Source organism: Lonchura striata, chromosome 9 (genome assembly GCF_050655825.1).
Source record: "Lonchura striata isolate lonStrDom1 chromosome 9, ASM5065582v1, whole genome shotgun sequence".
Lineage (NCBI taxonomy): Eukaryota > Metazoa > Chordata > Aves > Passeriformes > Estrildidae > Lonchura > Lonchura striata.
The window spans coordinates 7735838-7755628 of record NC_140711.1 but is presented as its reverse complement, the minus strand read 5'-3'; the positions used below and the strand labels follow the sequence as shown (position 1 = coordinate 7755628).

At 40.5% G+C, this 19791-nt stretch overlaps 1 protein-coding gene across 7 annotated transcripts in view; it reads left to right on the top strand.

Annotated features, from left to right (window-relative positions):
• Nucleotides 1-19791, top strand: part of STAG1 (STAG1 cohesin complex component) — a 167072-nt gene that overhangs the window by 102701 nt on the left and 44580 nt on the right. For all 7 annotated transcript variants that reach the window (XM_021537159.3, XM_085587016.1, XM_085587017.1 and 4 more), the window contains 4 exons: nt 2029-2102; nt 9597-9720; nt 14664-14762; nt 19380-19459. In XM_021537159.3, coding sequence (XP_021392834.1) covers nt 2029-2102; nt 9597-9720; nt 14664-14762; nt 19380-19459 — 377 coding nt within the window. The remainder of the gene's footprint in view (nt 1-2028; nt 2103-9596; nt 9721-14663; nt 14763-19379; nt 19460-19791) is intronic.

The following is a 19791-nucleotide window of genomic DNA, read 5'->3' as shown; positions in this document are numbered from 1 at the left end:
TTAGATTCAAGTGCATGATTTAAAAAACTTGAAACTGCAGAAAGCAGTTAGAGTTTCAGAGAAAATTCATTACTGAATCTAAAATACATTTGAGAATTATAGCTTTTAAACGTTAGGTAAAAGGGATCTCACATGGACCTACTGAATCTCTGATTCTGCTTCCACACCATCTGTGCCCCAGCACCTGGATACCTGTACCAGATGATAATTTATCATGTTTATACTGAACTGTAAAGTCTGTGCAGAAGAAGAGAGAGGAAGCCATCTGTTCTGTCCCTTCATCTATGCTGCTTAGCCTCTACCATGAGAAATGTCCAAGTACACTTTTTTCAGAATCTCAACTTTCTCATGGCTCAGAAAGTCCATCCTCTCCTACCTGTCTTCTGTGGTATGGTTTTATGCCAAGAAATCATTTCCCGAGTTCTCTGTGAGCTCTGGTAGCTACCAGAGGCCTCTTTAATTCTCATCTTCATTTTATTGCACAGCCTGTGCTAGGCTGTCTCTACCTCCATGTTGCTGTGGATATTTCCCTGTCTGTAGCCTGTGGAGTCATCCAGCTGAGGAGTGATTGGGAACTGGCAGTCCCCTTTGGGTTATGAATTCTCAAACAAGCATTTAGTCTGTGCCTGTTTGGGTTGAGTTGATGCTGCAAATAGTGCTTTTCCCAGAGGCCATGTCTAAATATGCTTGGTTCATGTGTGCAGAGCTGGTGTGGACCCAGCTCTTCCCTTTGTACATAATTCCTTTTACTGTGAAATTAGTTTCTTTGGCAGCCTTTTGACAATTTAGTCAAGAGCCCTCAATGCCTTGGTTTCTCCACATGCAAAATGAAGACAGCACCTCCTTATGCTTTAGTGAACTGGGAGGCTTCATTCCCTGAGTTCTGAAGGTACTTCAGCTCGTACCTGGAAGATACAGTAGAAATATTAGGCTGAAAAATAGAAGCCCTTAGGTGAAAGTGTTTCAGAGCTCATGCCATGCAGGAGGCCAAACCAGCTGATCACAATTTTGCTTCTGGCTTTAAAACCTTTTATCTGTTAAATATATACATCCATAATTATACAGATTTAATTATTTTATGCATATGTGCATTACACTAGCAAGGCTCTGTTGTGGTTTTCCTACTGTGAGAGTGTGGGCAAATTTACATTCCCACATTGTGGTGCTATACTTGGACTGTAATGGACACCTTGATGGAATAATGATGGCTGCTCCAAAAGCTGATAGGATAAAATTGGTGTGTTATCTTATTAACAAAGATGCATTCTTGTGATTTAAGTTATACTTAGTTTAGTACAAGATCTGACAGTATGAATTCCAAGTTGTGTTAAAATTTAAATTGACACAAGGTAAGCTTCCCATAGTACTTGCAAAATGTGCTCATATTACCCAGGAAGTGAAAAGATTTTTTTTTTAAAGTGTTCTTATTTATAAAAGCATGCTCATAATAGCTTTTCATTTGGAAGTGGGTTTGGTTTCTTATGGGCTAAGACTTGGATGTCAGATGTGCTCTGGTCCTGGAAATCTTCCTATTTCTGAAACCCAGTTATTGTGGGTGCTGAAGTTCAAGCAACTGACAGTCTTTTACTTAAGATTGAGAACGTCTTCAACTCCTTTTTTTTAAATAGAACATAAATTTTATCAAACTAATCTGTAACCAGCCTTGTTTCTGCAGCCGTCATTCATTCAGCCCTGTTTCCCTGTGAACACAGCACTGCTGAAATTACTCCACACATTGTCTCTACTTGTCTCATTTTCAGTAGCAAAAGTTTATGATTAAATAATTAATTAGACTAAATTGATGTTTGTAGTGAATGTTAATTTTCTTCCATTAAGATATTGCATATATAATGTAAATAATTGTATGTATATGCACACAGTATAGGCATGTGCTGGAAAAGCAGAAATTGTAAATTTATCCACAAGTGCTCTTCCAAGGTGGTCTAAGGTTTCCCAACAGGGAATTGTAGAATACCAAATTATAGTAAGCAATGATCTTTTATTTATTTTATGTTTTCTTTTTTACAGCTACAAGAAAACCAAGATGAAATCGAAAATATGATGAACTCTATTTTTAAGGGTATATTTGTTCATAGATACCGGTAAGAAATTGTATGTTCCAGTAGGCTCTGCTAACAAAGTGTGTCCATAAGGAAAGTCCAGGGCAGTTTCTGGGTTGATTTTCTTCTCATGTAATATTCTAGATGCTGCAGGATCACTGTTAAAGACACTTTGAAGTTATGGAAGAATATACAAATTGTAATTAATTACTCAATAATTTACAATAATTTAGAAAATATTTTTACAAAATATCTTTACTGAATATTACTAATAATAATTACTCAATAGACCCATCCACACAACTTTATTTTGATTCAGTAGATAGCTTTAAAGGGTTGTGGGAGACATGGGTTTTGAATCTTTGCATTTTGAAAAGAAAAATTGTCCATGTTGAAAGCACGAAAATGACATATCTTAAGAATAATCAAATAATTACTGTGTATCATAGGATAGCAGTTGTCCTTCAGCCTGTATTTCCTTTTGCATGTCTTGGGTGTAAACAGGAAATTTGGAATATGATTTACCAGAGAGCAACAGTCTTTTAAAATAGATTTAGGGTTGTTGTGCGTCAAAAGATGCCTCAGAGCATCTGCATCACCTTGGTGCAACCAACTCTTTAAATGTTAATTGACTTGTTGAAATCAAAAGATAAAATTCCAGGGTACCAAACTATGCAATTAACCTCTCAGATTTCAGTTCTGTTTTAAAGGGTTATAATTTATTGAATCTTCTAGGAAACTGGCAAAAAAGGGTGTATGAGAAGAGGGTTAGAAGGTGAAGAGGAACCCATAGTTTAGATTGTAATTTGGACAAAAGCACACAGGAAACAGGGAGGTGCTCATGCTGACAAATGTGTGAGTGTGAGCTGCACAGTGGGGTTAGAAAGTGTCTCCTCAGTAGCCGAGTGTGGGAAGAAGTTCCTGGTTTATGGTCAGGAAGCCTTGAGCAGCTTGGCAGCAGGGAGATGGGTATGCAGAGCCAGCAGGTACATGAGTGTACTAGATCAGTGTAGCACTCACACCATTTTGTAAGAAGAGCAGCTTTCATGATGGCATAGATAAAAAAAGCTGAAGAAATTAAATTCTAAGAGTGTTTCCATTTTTATCTCTTCAGAACTTAGTGTATTATTTCAAGCAAAACATTGCTTTAAAATATCCTCTTGGTAGTTCCTGCTCATGTGTGGGATTGGAAAAAGACTCAGCCTTTTGGTGGTTTGCATTCTGGTGATTTTGCTTTCTCTTTTGAGATCCTCCTTTTGTAAAAAAGTTTCTTTTCATGCCTCCTGCCACCACCAGTAAAGACCTGATTTTGCTGATGTTACTGTAAAAAAGGAGAGACCAAATTAATAAACTCAGTCCATGTCCTGGAAAAAGGTGCCCATGGGTGGCCGTGTTAGACCAGTGGGGAATTGACTGAAATCAGACAGGTGGTGGCACCACTTGAGCCGCTATTCAGAGGGGTCAGGAGGAACCTGTTGCCACTCTGCCCCCAGAGCCACCTGTGTGAACACTAGCCATCCCTGACCTTTTGGGGACCCCCAAAGAGTCTCTTACAACATGGTACACAACAGAGAGCCCAGAGTGACACTCCTGCACTCACAGCAGGATGAGAAAACAGAGGGGGGGAAAATGTCTGTGTGAAACCCAGTTAATTGACAAAAAAGCCCAGGGGGAATAAAATGTAAAGGATTGTAAACTATTATCTGCTTTCATAACTTCTTAGTTTCTTGAACCTTCCTTTTCTCAAATAGTTAAAATTATTTATAAACTTCACATGATTTTACAGGCCTTCAACCATGCACAAGTGGTGATAATTTCTAAAGAACGTTATTTTAATTATTTCCAGAGAATAAGTCCTGTCCTTTAATATGATTCAAACTTGGCCACAGTGATTCATGCGCTTAGTGACCTTTGTGTCTTAAATAACAACTCTTTGACCTAAACAAAACTCCCAAAAGTGTTTCATTCAGAATGTGTCTTCTGACAAGTGTTGCAGTGAGATTACATCTTCTTTCTGTTGATTAGCTTCCAATTTACTGAAAGATTCAGTCTTCACTTCTCTCATCAAGGGAAAAAATTGCAGAAATAGCTAAATAATTTTCTTGCTATAATGCTAGTCTTGTGTGAACAGCAGATTTGGTCAAAAATTGAGTATTCTAAGTAATCATGCAGGAAATGTTCCCACCTCACTGCATGTTGCTTTTTCTCCTTCCTCAGCCATTTGTTCTCACTAAGTTTCTATAAAAAAAAAAAAAAAAAAAGAGGTGAGGTCTATTTCTGCATTTTAGTTGTATCTCATATCAGAGATAACTGAATCTGAGATAATTGCCACACCACTGCTCAGATGTAATGAGTATTATAAAATGTTCACCCCTCTAAACCATTATCTTAATCAAGGTGTCAGAGTTTTGGTTTGGCTCTTTCCCTGCACAGGACTTAGCACTGTGTGTCCAGACACATTCCCCTTTCAGAGGGCAAGATTGAGAGATCTCAAATTCCTGTCGTATTTCATAGTATCTTTTTTGTTTTGAGTACTTAAACACATTTTCCTCCAGGTATGACTGTCCAGAAAAACAGAACTGTTACAGTTTTAGCTTATGGCAGACCAGAATAATCCTCACACTGATGGACACAGTGGGTGTGAGAATTTATGCAGGGCATGAGCCTGTCCCGAGGTAATGTTTTGTCAGTACTGGCAAATAAGGTAAACCTTGCCAAATCTAGATGGCATTGCCATTTTTATGGAGAAGATGCTTCTGTCTCCTTCCAAGGTGTTCCTTTGCCTAATACAGAATAAATAGGCTTATGCTGATATGGGAATTCCACTGTGGGAAACAAGACATGGCAAAAAGGAAGAAGGGGTTATTGGATGGCAGTTTTGTGAGGAAGCACAAACCAGTCAGCACAGGGAAATAAAATCTAAACCAGACCAGAGTAAAATCCTTCTCCCTGCACCCTAAATGTTTTATCCTAAGGAGGCAAAATGTACTTATTTTTTAGGTGATAAGGAAATGGATTAGGTATGTTTGAAAAAACAGACAGAAATTACTGGTGTCACTTATAGGCATAAAAAAAAAGAGAAGGCAAAAAGTTGCATCATTTAATTTATGTGAGTTTGACCTTTCTATGAAGTTTAAAAGCACACACTGCTCCCTTCCCTGCAGAGCTGTGCCTTATACTTCATTCAGGCAAAGGTGCTGGGACAGGAACTCTTTGAGAAGCACTGGAGTCAGAGATCCATAAAGCTGCATCTCAGAATCCATGTCATACCTTCAAACAATTAATTCCTTGGCCTGGCAGGAGCACTGGATATTCAGCCTAGTAACAGGTTATTGGAATAGATATTTAAATAGCCACTGTGCACAGAAACATTTAGGAGTGGAAGTGCTGTGTGCAGCCCCTCCCATGAGGGGGATATGCAGTAAGCATTCACCAGAACTTTTGGAAGTTGGCTCTGAACTCATGCTTTTCTAACCCTTTTATGGGGTCCTAATTCAGCTCCAGAGACGAGAATCATAGAAAAAAGTAGAAAAGGTATTTTTGTCCAGTTGTCATTATAATTGCATCTTCAAAATGTTTCTCAACTGATAGGCAGCCCAAGAGATGGGCCCAGTTCTGTCCAAGTGGCAGTGGTGGGGTCCTGTGCAGCTGCTTCATTTCCTGTCTTTTGGGTGGGAGTTTGAGCTTCCATCCCACAGAAAGCCTAAGGCAGTGAGTCATCCTTGGTTCTATCCTTGTTAGAAAATTTTCCTATAGACTAATTCTCAGCCCAACCCATTGACTGAAATGTCTGTATTTTTCTGTTCATACTGGTTTGCCTGTTGAGTAATATCACTGTCTTCTGATGGTTATCTGCAGTTCTGGCTGTCTCAGAACAGGGTGTAAGAAGCAGCATCTCCAGTGGTTAGGTTGGACAAGCAGGTGCAATGAGAGTGGTCAGGCTCCTGTAGGAGCTTCCAAGAAGTCTTGAAGCAGTTCCTGCTCTGCTGGTCATCCCCAGATTGTGCCTTGGTCTGACTCAACACTGGCAGTGCTGCAGGATGTGAGCATCCAGGGCATTGTACATCAGGTTTGCTTAGAGGGCTTTCAGTTTAGTTGTGAGTTTGTGATTAAATACACTGAAAGAACCTGTGAGCTGAAGCTGACAACCACCCCAGCAACCCTGAGGAGCACACTGCTCTGCACCTGACATTTCCCAAATATCCATCAGAGACTCTGTGACTCAATTCCTGAATGCTTCTGGCCTTAATCACAATTCTTGTGTGTACTTAGGCATGAAAGGTACACTGAAGTGTCACTTGGAGTGGTGCTGGTAAAATCTGTTTCCTGATGCTGCTGTGGTTTGTCCTAAAGTTTATGGGCATGCCTCGTCAAGCCAAAATTTCAAAAGGAAAAGCAGAATTTCTTACCTGAGCCCTTTTTGTCAAATCCTTTCAGAAGTTGCATCATGGAGGATCTCTTAGGCTGTGAATTGTGCTGCAAATATTTTCACCTTGTAGATCTTTCTTTGCATTTTGTGCTGAAAAGAGGGTTAAAATATTTCATATCTAAGATCTGTAAATGCCATGTTAGTTTTCATCTCTGTGCTGGACTAGATTCTGTTTCTTTCTAGAAGCATTTGGCAAGTAATACAAACTTACATCACTGATTTATAGTTAGGATAATTAATAATGCATTCATTATTCCAAAAACACTTCCAGTGTAGGTATAATTAATATTTCTATGTTCTTTTTAGTGTTTATATGTTCTTGCCATCCAGAAATAATGTGTATTTTCAAAAACCTAAACAATTCATAGTGACCAGAAGCTAAAATGTATTTAATTGTATAAAAAACTAGAAGAAAAGAATGACAGTTTAATGACAAGCAATTACCACATTGAAAGCAAAAGTACAAAGATTTTTTTGGCTGTATTGTGTTTGATACAGCATTGTATGGGCATGGAGTCCACGTTAGTGATTCCTGCAGGAACACAACTGATTCTGAGCAGTGATGGTTACCTGGAAGCTGCTGTGGAGTGGGGAGTGGTGTCTCACAACTTCCCCTGCTTCTCCAGCAGCTTGAGTCTGTTTGCTGGTCTCACATGCCTTGTCCTTGATTCTGTCTCATTTTCAATTATACTGGAGATGTTAAATTCTTACTATACCAAATCTCCTAATAAGTTGAATAGCTTTCTTCTTTCTTCTTCCTTTTTCTTTTTTTTTTTTTAATTAACAGCTTGGAGTGAGTGTCTGTAGTGCTGAGGGATCCCTGAGAAGGCTTTTGAATAAAGAAGCAGATTTTCACTGTCTGCCTAGGGAAGCTTGAATGCACTCTTAGAGAAAACATGACTTTTTCTGCTTTTTGGCTGGCTGTGCTGCATGATTAAATAGTTGTTGACATTTAGGTTCTTTTTGGGATTGCCATCCAAAATCCTTTACAGTTAGTAAATTTATAAGGTGATGAAATAACTTACTTGGATGTGAGGACTCAGGCTGTCATCCCCTAGTAAGAATGTCTTCCTTACTACTCTGTGTTGCTGCAGATGTGGCTCCACATTTTCTATTGATTTATATTTACTAGTCTTTTAGGTTTTTCCTGTAAGTCTTGCATTTGTCCACCTATATTTTCCTTTTTAAATAGTTTAAAAGTGACTCTATATAAGAGAATTGCTAATCTAGTTCAGTGTGAAGCAATGTACAATTAAACACACACACATGTATATATGTGACTACAATAATTTTTTTAACTCAAACTTGTCTTCATTATGGATGCCTTTCCCATAAAGAATGCCGTTTTTAACCCTTGAGTGTGATATTTAGCACATTGGTCCTTGCACTACTTAAACCTGTTTGAGAATCCCTACTAGGAGCAACTTGTTTGATGCCCTGCCCTGCTCCTAGTGCAGCTTGTCTCCATTTACCTTGGTTCTGAGGTTACAGAGGCTTCAGGAAGCTGGACAGACCAGGTTTACTGATGCTATTAGGAAGTTGTTAAAATTAATGTTTCTCCTAGGTAGGGAGAGACAAAGGCAGTGGTTTGATGGCATTCACACAGGTGTACCCCTCGGGTTATTGCATTAAATGCATTACATGCTGTTTATGCTTTCCTGCTGTTGCAGCAGTACAGTTTCCTCCCTATTCAAACACTGAGACTTGCCTGGAGAAGTCCCCCTGTCCTTGTGTGATGCTGGGCATGGTTCTTGGTCCCTGTGGGAGCTGGGGTTCCAGCTCAGGGACTGCAAAGTCAGGGGCAGGACAAAGGCACTGGATCAGCTGGGACAGCCTGCAGGAGGCAAGTACGTAGTTCCAGTATGGACTCACCAGGGGCTTGCTGCTCTGGGTTAGGGCTATGAACCTGTGCAGTGGCTTGACCAGAAGAGTGAGGTCATTTTATTTGTATTTTGTAAAATTAGTTACTTTCAGAACAGTGCAGTTTTTCATTTTTGCGATTATTCTCTTGCTTGAAGCTTGGAATTTTTCTTTCCTTCCCATAAGTTTAATTTCATTTTGTGCCTCTGTTGGTCTAGTTTAGAATTAAACTGATGTTTATTACTTTTCCAAGAAGACTTTTTTTTCATAAAAATACAAAACAAGGGTCTCAATTACAAGCAAGTTCCAGTGTTTGCAAAGCACCAGACATTCCCATCTTCTGTGCAGTGATTCTTTGTGTTCTTCTTGTATTACAGCTGAAATTTGGAACTGTGAGGCAGTGCCAGATGGAGTGGCACAAGTGATTTCTCATGGTAACAGATGTCCCAGAGATGGAATTACTGAAGGGACAGATGGCCCCCATCCCTTTTCCTGTTGTTTCAGTATTAGTAAAGATGCCATGCTCCATGTCAGGCAGGCAGGAAAGTGCCAATCAGATGGAAAGCATTTCCATCCCGGTCTCCTTAGGTGACCTCTCCAGTTTCCTGCCACCCCTCCTCACTAAGCAGCTGATAGGTCTGCCTGAGATATCTTTGCTGACTTGCCACAGTCAGAATGTAGGATAAAAGCAAGAAAATGGGAAGAAACCAATGCTGAAGTACAAAATTCCCATGGGTTTCGTTGTAGGAGTGTTCATGGGGGTTAGGAAATGAGATCTCTTCATGCAACAAATGCCACTGTGCTCCTCTGGCAGGTGCCTTTGACTAAACCAAATAGCTTCTCCCACCTTGCAATGCTTCTGCACCTCAAGCTGGAGACAGGGCTGCAAAGCAAATGTCAGTGATGGTGTTTCAGAAATGATTGCCCAGGGGAGGTTTGTAGCTTGGGTTCACAATTCTCTTTGAAAAGAGAAAGGTTAAAGATGGAGTAATAGACTAAGAAGCAAACTAGGGTGAGAATTTTTTTATGTAGAGGAAGTGCAGGAGCATATATAAACACTGACATTATTAGATCAGTGAGTTCAAGGATGTATAGGAACAGAAAATCAGTGAGATGGCAGTAAGAACAGTGACAGGCCACACATATTGGGGTTCATGATAAGTAAAAGCAAAATATTATAACTATGGGAATGAGAAGTATATGTCTGTAATGTGGCTAATCCTTGTTCTTTTCTTTTTCTATATTAGTGATGCTATTGCTGAGATTAGAGCTGTCTGTATTGAAGAAATTGGTGTCTGGATGAAAATGTACAGTGACGCCTTCCTGAATGATAGTTATTTAAAATACGTTGGTTGGACACTACATGACAGGGTGAGTATTGTGTATTCTCACACACAGCAGAGTGTACTGGAGGCAGCTCGGCTTACAAAGAGATTGTTGTGTTTCCTCACCTGGTATCCTTCAATCAGGTCCCTTCCAGGTATTAAATTAGGAGGCAGTACTCCCAGTCTGCTTGGTCCATGTGCTTTTCATGTGGTCAGTCTCTGATGAAATATCTTGACAGAAATCCTTACATGGGGCTTTTTTGTTGTTTACAAGAGAAAGAGAAGTCTCAGAGCACCCCTGACAGCCTCTGTGTCTGAAGCAGAATGGAAAAGGGATTTCCATGTTTCCATTTACATTGCCCAAAGGTTAGAGGAAAAAAGGAGATCTCTGGGTCCTCAATAGACATCATTGGTTCCAGAACCAGTGGAGTGCTCATTAGCTCACTTTCCCTTCCTTGAAGAATCTTTTCAAGGTTCTTTTTAGTTTTTTTATTCAGAAGATTGTTGTAACACCCCAGAGCTACTACACTGTGTCTCAGTGAATGCTGGACAGGGACACACAGCCATGGCAGTGCCTGGAGGGACAGAGCTGCTGCTCTGTGTCCCTTGTTGGTGACATCACGGTGCCTCACAAGCTGCCATGCTCCAGGAGAAGACGTCATTGTTCAAGTTAGCAAACCAGTGGGGAGATCAGCTCAGGTTGGAGGATCAGGATTTAAGGTGTGTGGAGGGCTTTGTTTTACTAGGACTTGTAATTTAAATAAATTATTCCTTGAATAATTGCAGTGGATATTTGGGAGCACATTCTAAACCTTGTAGAACATTTCCACAACGTAGCACCTCCAGAATGCAGTGGAGTTGCATTTCACAGCTCTCAGCTCCCTCCTAGTGTCTTTGAAGTCCATCAATTTCTCACATCACTCCTTTACCCATCTGTGAAATCTCACACCCTCATCTGTCACATCCAGCAATTTCTCATGTCATGTGCAGTATTTTCTCTCACACCCTCTTCAGTTAGTTTAACCTCAGGCCAGGGTCTAGTCATCTACCTGCAGCCTTAACACATATTTATACCTCAGCTATTTTAAAATTAATGTGTTCTTTCGTAGCAGAGAAATTTTGAATTGCAGTGTTAGGGTAAAAAACTGGACCATTTGTACCAAGCACAGCAGAATTCTATCAGACTGCTCTTCCTCTTTTTTAAGGTTTTTTTTGTTGCAGGCCACAGACGTGCCTTGGGGTTCTAAGTCTTTACATTACTAATGTGTTTCGTGTCCCAGGCCACCTGATAGGTGGTGGGGTTTTATTGATGTCGTGGATGTGTCATCTACAGAGTGAGACAGACTGTAGGCAGAATGAGGAAGAGTCTGGGGCAGGTGTCAAAGGGTTAAAAAGGGAGGGAATGGAGAGAGAGGGACATTTTGGGAGGCACAGAAAGGAGGGTGGAGGTACAATAGGAAGAATATATTGGAAAAAGCTGGAATAAGAGCCAACTGAAAATGTAAAGCCTCCAGAAGTACAAAATCCCTTAACAGCATGGTTTTCATTGGCACCACCTGAAAAAACTGCCAGCTGGTACCCAAGTTTCTTGATTTTGCTTTGCTTTGATCAGGAGATAATTTTTTATATAATTGGTATTTTTAAAATGAAGGCTGAGGCAATAGCTATAAGCTATTTTCACTTCATATGAACAGCGGTCACCCCAAAATTACTAACTTCTCTGGAAGTTTACTGCTGCAAAAAGGAGACAGCAGTGCAGGAGATTCCTGAGCAGTTTCATATTCTACTTCAGAAGACATACAAATTAAACCACAGAGAAGAACAGTTCTTACACTGCTTTATAGTAGCTTCAGCCTAGTCTTTCAGAGGTAGAATACAGAAGTTTAGTTCCCTAACTTGGAAAATCCTTATATTTTGTATGTTAATCATGTCTCCCAGATTTCAAACAAACGTCTATAGGGATTTTTTTTTTTTATAGATTCTCATTTGCAGATGGCTTTCAAGTTTTACCTTTCTCTGCTTTTAAGCATCTTTTTTTATTCCTGTGTATCAGGGAGCATAAATTTAAAGTGTATAAACTATGATATAATTGCATTTTAAAGCTCTCTTGAAAATAAGAGTCTTAATTTTCACCTACTTGATGCAGGGAACTGTTTTGAGATTGTAATTGTCTCTAGATACCTGGACAGTCACAGTTCTTAAAACCAGTTCCTAACACATAAGAAAATGCTTCTTCCTTCTTGCATTCCTCTTCACTTTTTGTCTATTTCTGTGGAGAGGATGAACTCAGGGTTCTCTGGAATAGATGTTCCTTTTGTGCTTGACCTCTTAATGAATGAATGAATGAATTAATTAAATAACTTAATCTCTTAGTTTACTAAGTCTCTTGCTAGCCTTTCTGTCCATCCCTCTTTCCAGCTTTTACGCTGGCATAAGTTTCTTAAGTCACCCTAACTTGAGCATTCTCACCCAATTACTTCCTTGCTGGGAAGTATTTGGGAAGGTCCTTGCTGGGAAGGTGCTTGGAGTTCTCAAAGCTCCTGTGAGATGGATGACTCTCACAGTTATGAAGAACCATCTCGTGTGTGGTGTGCTGAGTGTCTGTGGCACATTGCTGCTCCTCCACTCTGGACTGGAGAGCATCCACACACGCCTTCTTTGCTTCCTGTCCAGCTCACTGCCCTTTAGGCTTCCAGGGCATTCCTGCCACTCATCTCCACTGACTTTGTTTTAAAACCTTCTTACCAGGATTAGCAAGCTGATGTACAGGAGGTCTTCCCTCTCCAAAGAGGTGAGTTCCATCCTTGACCAACAGTTTAAAAGACAGACTCAGAGAAAGTCCTCCTTCATCATTCTTCTGCCAGAGGGGCAATCATTTCCAGGGTTGGCCTCTGTGTCTCTTAGTCCTGCTCCCAGCCAGAGAGACCAGGTGTTACAGAGCCTTTCTCTCTCTTTCTTCCTCACTTGCTCCTGCAGTCCCTTCTCCTCAGATGTGGTCCAGGACACTTTGGTTAGGGCCTAGCTGCAGTCTTCTGGCAGGGCATGTGAGGAGCCATACAAGGAGCCCATGCTCAGAGTGTGGTTCCTGCCTGCCTGGCTGTCTTTGATGGCTTGAGCTTTACAGAGAGCCCAGTACAGGGCCTGGACTGGGCTCTGTGGCCATGGATCCATGGAGTTTGGGGAAGTCTCCAAGGGCTTTGGGCTCTATGGGCCCAGTCTGAGCCCTCTCTGCACAGGTCTTGGGTCCCATTGTGGGTGTTTCACATTTGGCTGTGGGCTCACAGGTGGGACAGGTTCCAGTGCAGCTGTAACTAAAGCTGCTGCCTTACTGTGCCTTGCAGTGTTCATGCAGGCCAGAGCTAGCCCAGTCCTGATCCTCTGGGGCTCAGCAAGCTGAGGCTATCAGAGGCCCATGTCCTGTGAGTGGTGATGACTCCAGACATTCTGGGCATTTATGAGCACCACAGAGCAGAGGAGGATGCCATTTCTGGTACTGCCATGCAGGTGCTATTAAAAAAGAATGTCAAGCAGCATTTTTATGGGCTTTTTTAGCAGTTGATCAAATCCATGTAGTTTTTCCTCAAGAAAGTTCTTTTCTGTACCTTGAAAGAATTATGTTAGATCTCTTAAAATGTAGCTTATATCTCATTGACTTTCTGTGCAACGGTAGTCAAAAAGAGAGAAGGATTGCTCAGAGACTCCTCATTGATAGAGAGAGATGATTTCTCAGGAACAGTTGTTCTTCATGGAAGTTCCTCTGAAAATGCAACTTCTGTGCTGCTTTTGTCTTCTATTTCAAATTTTGAAATAGGTGTGAAGGAGGAAAGAAACTTTAAAATTTGGATTTATTTCTTCTGTTTTTATGTCAGTCTGTGAATGTTCTTTCAGTTTTTAGTGTGATTGCTTTTTAAGTACAGACTAGATTCTGGAATAGACTTTCAGAAATGAAGCCTCTGGGTATGGAGTTTTATTTATGAAGTTCAGCAGCTCATTTTAGTTCTTGAGCAACGTAAGGCCTTAGACTTGGTAGTGTCTTCACTTTCATAAAAGTAAATTGACATTGCAGTGAACTCTACAGAGTATATTTGAATAGATTTGTGTTTATAACCTTTTCTGTATCCACAAATATTTTTCCGCAAGAATCCATAGTTTGCCAAGATGGTGCAGTTGAATTGTCCACTGCAGCATGGGGGCTTCAGTCGCTCTCTTCATCAGCAGTGTTCTTGCAGGACACAAGCCTTGATCCACAGGCCCTGTCGTGTGACACCCCCATTTCCTGCTGCAGCCCACCAGAACAAGGAGTCCCCAGCAGCTGGGAATGAGCTGCTGCCACAAGCACAGCTCAGCCATAGGGACACGAGCCACCCCTCTTCCCACAGGCTCCTCGTGCTGTGGCTCAGATGTCTTGTTCCTGTGGCAGCAGCCTGCTCCCCACTGAAGGATCTCTCACACCTTTTGCATCCTTCAGCCTGTGCTGTCCTGTTAGAGATAGAATGTAAAACGTGGGGATAACAAATGCAATTTGTGTGCCCTGTGTCTCTGCCCTCAGAGCTAGCTGAGTTGCTCAGCCCATGCCCAGTTATTTTGAGCCCCTGTTCACTGATTGTGATCATGAACTGTGAGCCACAAGTCTGTGGGCTCCCTCCTGAAGACAAACAGCCACGCTGCCTGCACCAACCACCTGGAGATCCTACATCCTTATTTTGGATTTATTTGCTACATTCTTTATCTTTTTGTGGAGTCACTTGAAAGGGAAGCACTAACAGACATATAAGTGATGGCACAATTCTTTCTGTATGCAGATAGGAAGAAATTTAACATTGTAGGTGACTGCATGTGCGTTTTGGTTTTTAGCTAAATTGCAAATTGGCTTTGGTCATTTGCATAAAATTTTAAATACATTAAACAAATTACAGTATTATGTTTTTTAATATTCATGTGCATTTGGTTGAAGTATTCTGACAGCTAATCTCAGTGTTTTTTATTTAGCAAGGTGAAGTGAGGTTGAAGTGTTTGAAAGCTCTTCAGAGTCTGTATACCAACAGAGAGTTGTTTCCCAAACTGGAGCTGTTCACTAATAGATTCAAGGTAAGAGGAAATACGGTTTTTGGAAGGAGGACAGAAAGTAAAAGTGTCATCATCCTCTTGTGGTCTTTGAGTCACATCTATTAAGAGTAAACTCATTAGTTTTTGACAAGGCTTGTAACTGCACTACTGAAACTGTGTTACTGAATGCTGAAATTAAGATAAATGCATTTCCCAGGGTTTATCTTGGAAGATTTGTCAGACTTAACTAGGATGATTATTTGTCTGTATGTATTATTTATAGTTTATATATTCTACTTATTCAATCTGTTTGTACTTACTTAATTTTAGATTTATGAATTTAAAAGATGTATACTAACACAATCTAAAATACAGCTGAAAGTAGCAGCCTATAATGAAAGATTATTTGTTACACAGTTTTTTAGCTCAATGTGTTCTTGTGTTTGGAGTGAGAGTCGCTTGGAGGTGCACCAAAGTCCTCTACACAGTGAGCTGGCCTTGCTGCAGAGCAGGAGTTCACATTGTGTTTCCAAACCCCTTGAGCCAGATTGGTACTTCAGGAGAGAAGTGCTGGGGGGGGATATTTCATGGGGTTTTTATTAGCAGAAACATTTTGTGTAATATCTGGATAAGAATGTGGCTGTTAATTCACTTTGTGGTCTGACTGCTTTATTGTACAAGTGAACTGTCTGGAGAGATGGGTGTGGAAATACTGTGCCTGCTCTTGTTTGGGTGCCTGGTGAGAAGAGTGTTCAGGCACTGTCAGCTGCTCCTTCTCCCCATGGCTTTTGTGTTCTGCAGAACATACTACTGTGGGAAAGGCTACCCCCAAGGAAAAACTCATTTATCTCATTTAAATCTTTATTAGAATGCTGATGAAAAAATTTGTTTTGAAAAGAAACAGAGCTGACTGGTTTATTTTATCTTAAATCATTATTATAATGCTGATAAAATCTGTTTAGAAAAGTGGAGATTTAAATATTTATAAATACTGTGCACAAGACTTAAACTTCTCCTTGTGGATTTTCCCTGTATGTAAACAATTTATAAAAACATGATAATCAGCCTTTTTCCACATTCACTTGAGAAGCAGAAGAAAGATGCTTAACCTGCAATAAGCCTAGATATTAAGGAAGACTTTTTTCCAAAATGATAATTATATAATAGAGCAGACTCTTTATTAATAGTCTCATTCATTTAAAGCAACAGTCTTAAAGGGCAGATTAAATAAATGTCTGCCAGAAGTGGACTAAGTATAGTTGACTAAAGTAATTTTAAGAGACCAGTTAAGGACCTGCATTCTTCTAATTTTATAATGCCAGTTTCTGGGACTGTTGCAGTAAAGACAGAATTTCCCCTCATAGGAGAGAACCTGGCAAACAGGTTCAGACTTCAAACTTATTCTCCTCCATAAATCTGATTTGCTTTATCCTCACAGGACAACCAGAAAAATGGACCCTCCAATTGTTCTGATTTTCCTGTTCATCTGTGCAGATTTAGATTTGTTTATATATGCTTTTTTTGTAATTCCATTTATTTTCAAATTGACCACTAAAGCTTTTGGAGGTTTTTATCTACTTCTCTCTACTAGGAAATGTGCTGAATGCTTCTTTGTCTTTTTTCCATAATTTGTAAAGGAAAAGACTGCTTTGAGGCTGAACTCTCCCATGCACCTGCAAAACTTTCAGGACAATTGGAGGCACTTTGGGCAATAGTTACTCTGTAATATACTCCAGAAAACTGCAGGGACATGAAACCTCTAAATACATCCTGCTTTTCACAGCACAGAATTCTCTTAAAGGAAGCTAGGCTAGCCTGTGCATTGCTGTTTGGCTTGGGATGGCACAAGGAATTTTCATTTCTGTCAGAGGTTCAGAGGGAAGGGAGCCTTGCCAGGAATGAATCTTTCTTCTGTCCCATAAAAGCTGGTTTTACTACAGAAATCTCTATCATTATGAAATAAATAAGAGGAAAAGGTGTGCTTAAAGTCTCTGTGAGCCTAGAGAACAGATCTGTTTAACATAATGATTAATCACTTTCAGTTTCTGCCGCATCAAGAGAACAAAAAGCTGGCATGGCCCAAATGCCTGCACTTGGATTTACAGCTGTGCTGTCAGGGATGTGGCCTTTGGCACCAGTATGGAGCAAAGTTCCAAATTAATGCTTTTTGAATTTCTGATACATTAGCTAAATGTCTTGCCACCACAGACTCTACCACCACCTCTTTGAAAAATAATTGACCTAACTGCCATTTTAAGTTCCATGGCTACTTATTTATACGTCTTCATCAGAATTTAATCGACCTGCACAGTTCAGCTGGTGTTCAGTTCCATCCATTCAAACTGAGAGAAATCTCTCTAGAGGTCCTCTAGCTGTGTAAAGAATAAATTAATTTGATTGAGAGTGCCTTGTGCTGGGGTGTTAATATTTCACCTGCTTCCCAGAGAGCTGAGACAAGGATGTGATTCTTTCCCTTTTTCAAAGAAAAATGCCTGTTCTTTTCAGCATTGTAAGAGTAGGTGATATGCTGGAAAATAAGCTTCATCCATCAAAACAAAAATTTGTCCATCAAAGAGAAGACATTTTGTTTTCCATCAAGAAGTCCTGTCTGATACAGATATTAACTGACCCCATATGGAAAAGCTGAATTAACTCCTCTGCAGCCAGTGCCAGAGGTCCTCATTCCTCACCTTGTGCTGTCTCCACAGCCTGGGAGCACAAGGAGAGATTGGCTTTTCAGTCTGCCTTGTTCACAACCTAATATAGAATGGAAAACTGATCTTCAGAGACACTGAGAATTAGTATTTCAGCTTCAAAATCCAGGCCTGTGCCCTGTTCTGCTGCTGTACAATGGCACAGGGAATCTCTGTAAAGGCAAATTGAGCAGATACGGGTTGGAACTTCCTCTGATTCTGAAGTTACATCTTCAGAGGTGCTGGGTGTGTGGGTCTTGCTGGGAAGGTTCTTGGAGCCTGGCCTGGCAGGTGCCACCACTCAGACATCTCCCCAACCAGGGCAGAAAATGACACACCCATGCTGTTTATTTTAAGCCTGATACTTTTGGGGAAAATTGAGAGAACAGTCCTTTAGGATAAGGAAACTTTCTCACGTCAGTTGGTTTCAAAGTCCAAAAGGACTCCGGATTCAGAGGGTACCTTCTGCTCTGTGGACAGGAGAGGGGATTCCCTCCCTGAGGTATTCTGGGGTGTAAGATAAACTCTGAGGGAATACATTAAATTCTACTGAGACATTCAAGATCAGTATCTCTGGCTGTTCTTTCTCTTGGTGCTATTACTGCTGTTCCTTGGCCAGGACCTTAGGAAAAGTTGACAGCAGTTTTTTGTCTTGTTCGTAAGAGAGTGTCCTCTGTGGAAAGTTGTTTCTTTGGGTCTCTTCATGGACTTCTCACAGTCTTTACAACTGTGATCTACATAGATCTACATAAAATGTATCAAATTCCCCAGGAACTTCATAGTGGTTCATAGAGGCTCCTTCAGTCACAGTGACAAAAAGTGTCTCTGCAGACCTGATTTTTTTGGGAAGTAACACTTAAGAGCATCACAATGTGTTTTTAAGTACTGATCTGAAATTTCCATATCAGAATAAATATCAATTGCTTGATGTTCCCCTTCAGCCCTTAAATGCATGGAAGAGTAGAGAAGAAAGGTGAAAACCTTTATTTTGCCCTGGTTTGTTCTGGTGGCTTTCACTGTTGTTGCCTTGCACTTCCCTTGCTTTTTTTTCTAGTCCCTGATTTCTATTTTTCCATATCCCAAAATGTCATAGAGTATCTACTCCTTCCTGAAGCAGGTTAAGCCAGCTAAATCAAGTTTTATTTTCAGATGGCCTGATTTCTCTTCAGTAACTTGCTCAGTCGGGCAAAGAGCACTGAGACATACTGCATTTTTATGGGTGGATGGAAATTATCCTTGGATAGGAAGGACAGCATACACCAATCACAGTTACTTTTGCCAATAAGCAAATGGAACTTAAGGAGAAAGAAACGCTTAAAAGACTTGTCATAACTACAGGGTCCTTAGAAGCTAGAAGATCATTAGATTTGACAGGAGAATGATGTGTTTGTCTTCACTAGAAAGAGTATGGGAAAACACAAAATCAAACCACAGAATTCCTCACTTTCCTGAGGAAGTTCTGTAGTGTAATTCTTGAGATCTGCTTCAAACTTTGAGATGTAGACAGGAAAAAGGTCACAACTTTATAGGCAGCCTGTAGATGCATGAATTCAGGTGTGATTTTTCTTCACAGTATTTCCATTTATGCAGCATTCCTTCTTCTGAAATTACTTGGTTTCAGGGGAATGAAATGGGGAATCTGCTGGTGTCCAGCGCAAGTATGTGACTTTTCAGGAGAGACCTGTTAAATTAATCCAACCCAGAACAGTGCTGTAGCTCCCACGTCTCCTCCCTGCCTTTCTGGCAAACACACAAGGATAAGGGCTGGTGAAGCACTTGTTCCTGTTGTTACACCACACAGCTAAGGGGTACATTAAAAGTTCAGGTAATTTTGAGGGGCTCTCATTGTCAGTGTGCAGTTGAAACCTCTTTCTCCCCATAAGTATTTCTTCTGTAACCTGTAGAATTTTCCATCTGCTGGCCTTGCTGTGTTTGTGCCTATAACTGACCTCGAGTTGCCTTGCAGGACCGCATTGTGTCCATGACCCTGGACAAGGAGTACGATGTCGCTGTGGAAGCCATTCGATTGGTCACGCTCATCCTCCAGTGAGTGCTGCTCCAACCCCTGCACTCCCTTGGAAAATTCCCATGGCCACTAACATTTGAGTGACTTGAGTGCTTTGCTTGTGTATTGAAGTGAATGTATTGCTTTACACTTAGTGTGAAGGTGAACTGAACATATAATATGCACATGAAGCTAAAGGTAGATATTTTATTTCATGGAAATACAAGAGGCAAAGCTTAAAAATGTATGGATGTTTTGGCATCCATACATTAGTGCATCCATTGTGTGGAAAATGCCAAAGGGCATTTCTACCTTTTACCAAGGGCAGAACAACTGTCCTCCCAAAATGAGTGTCATGGGGTTATGCTTGCTA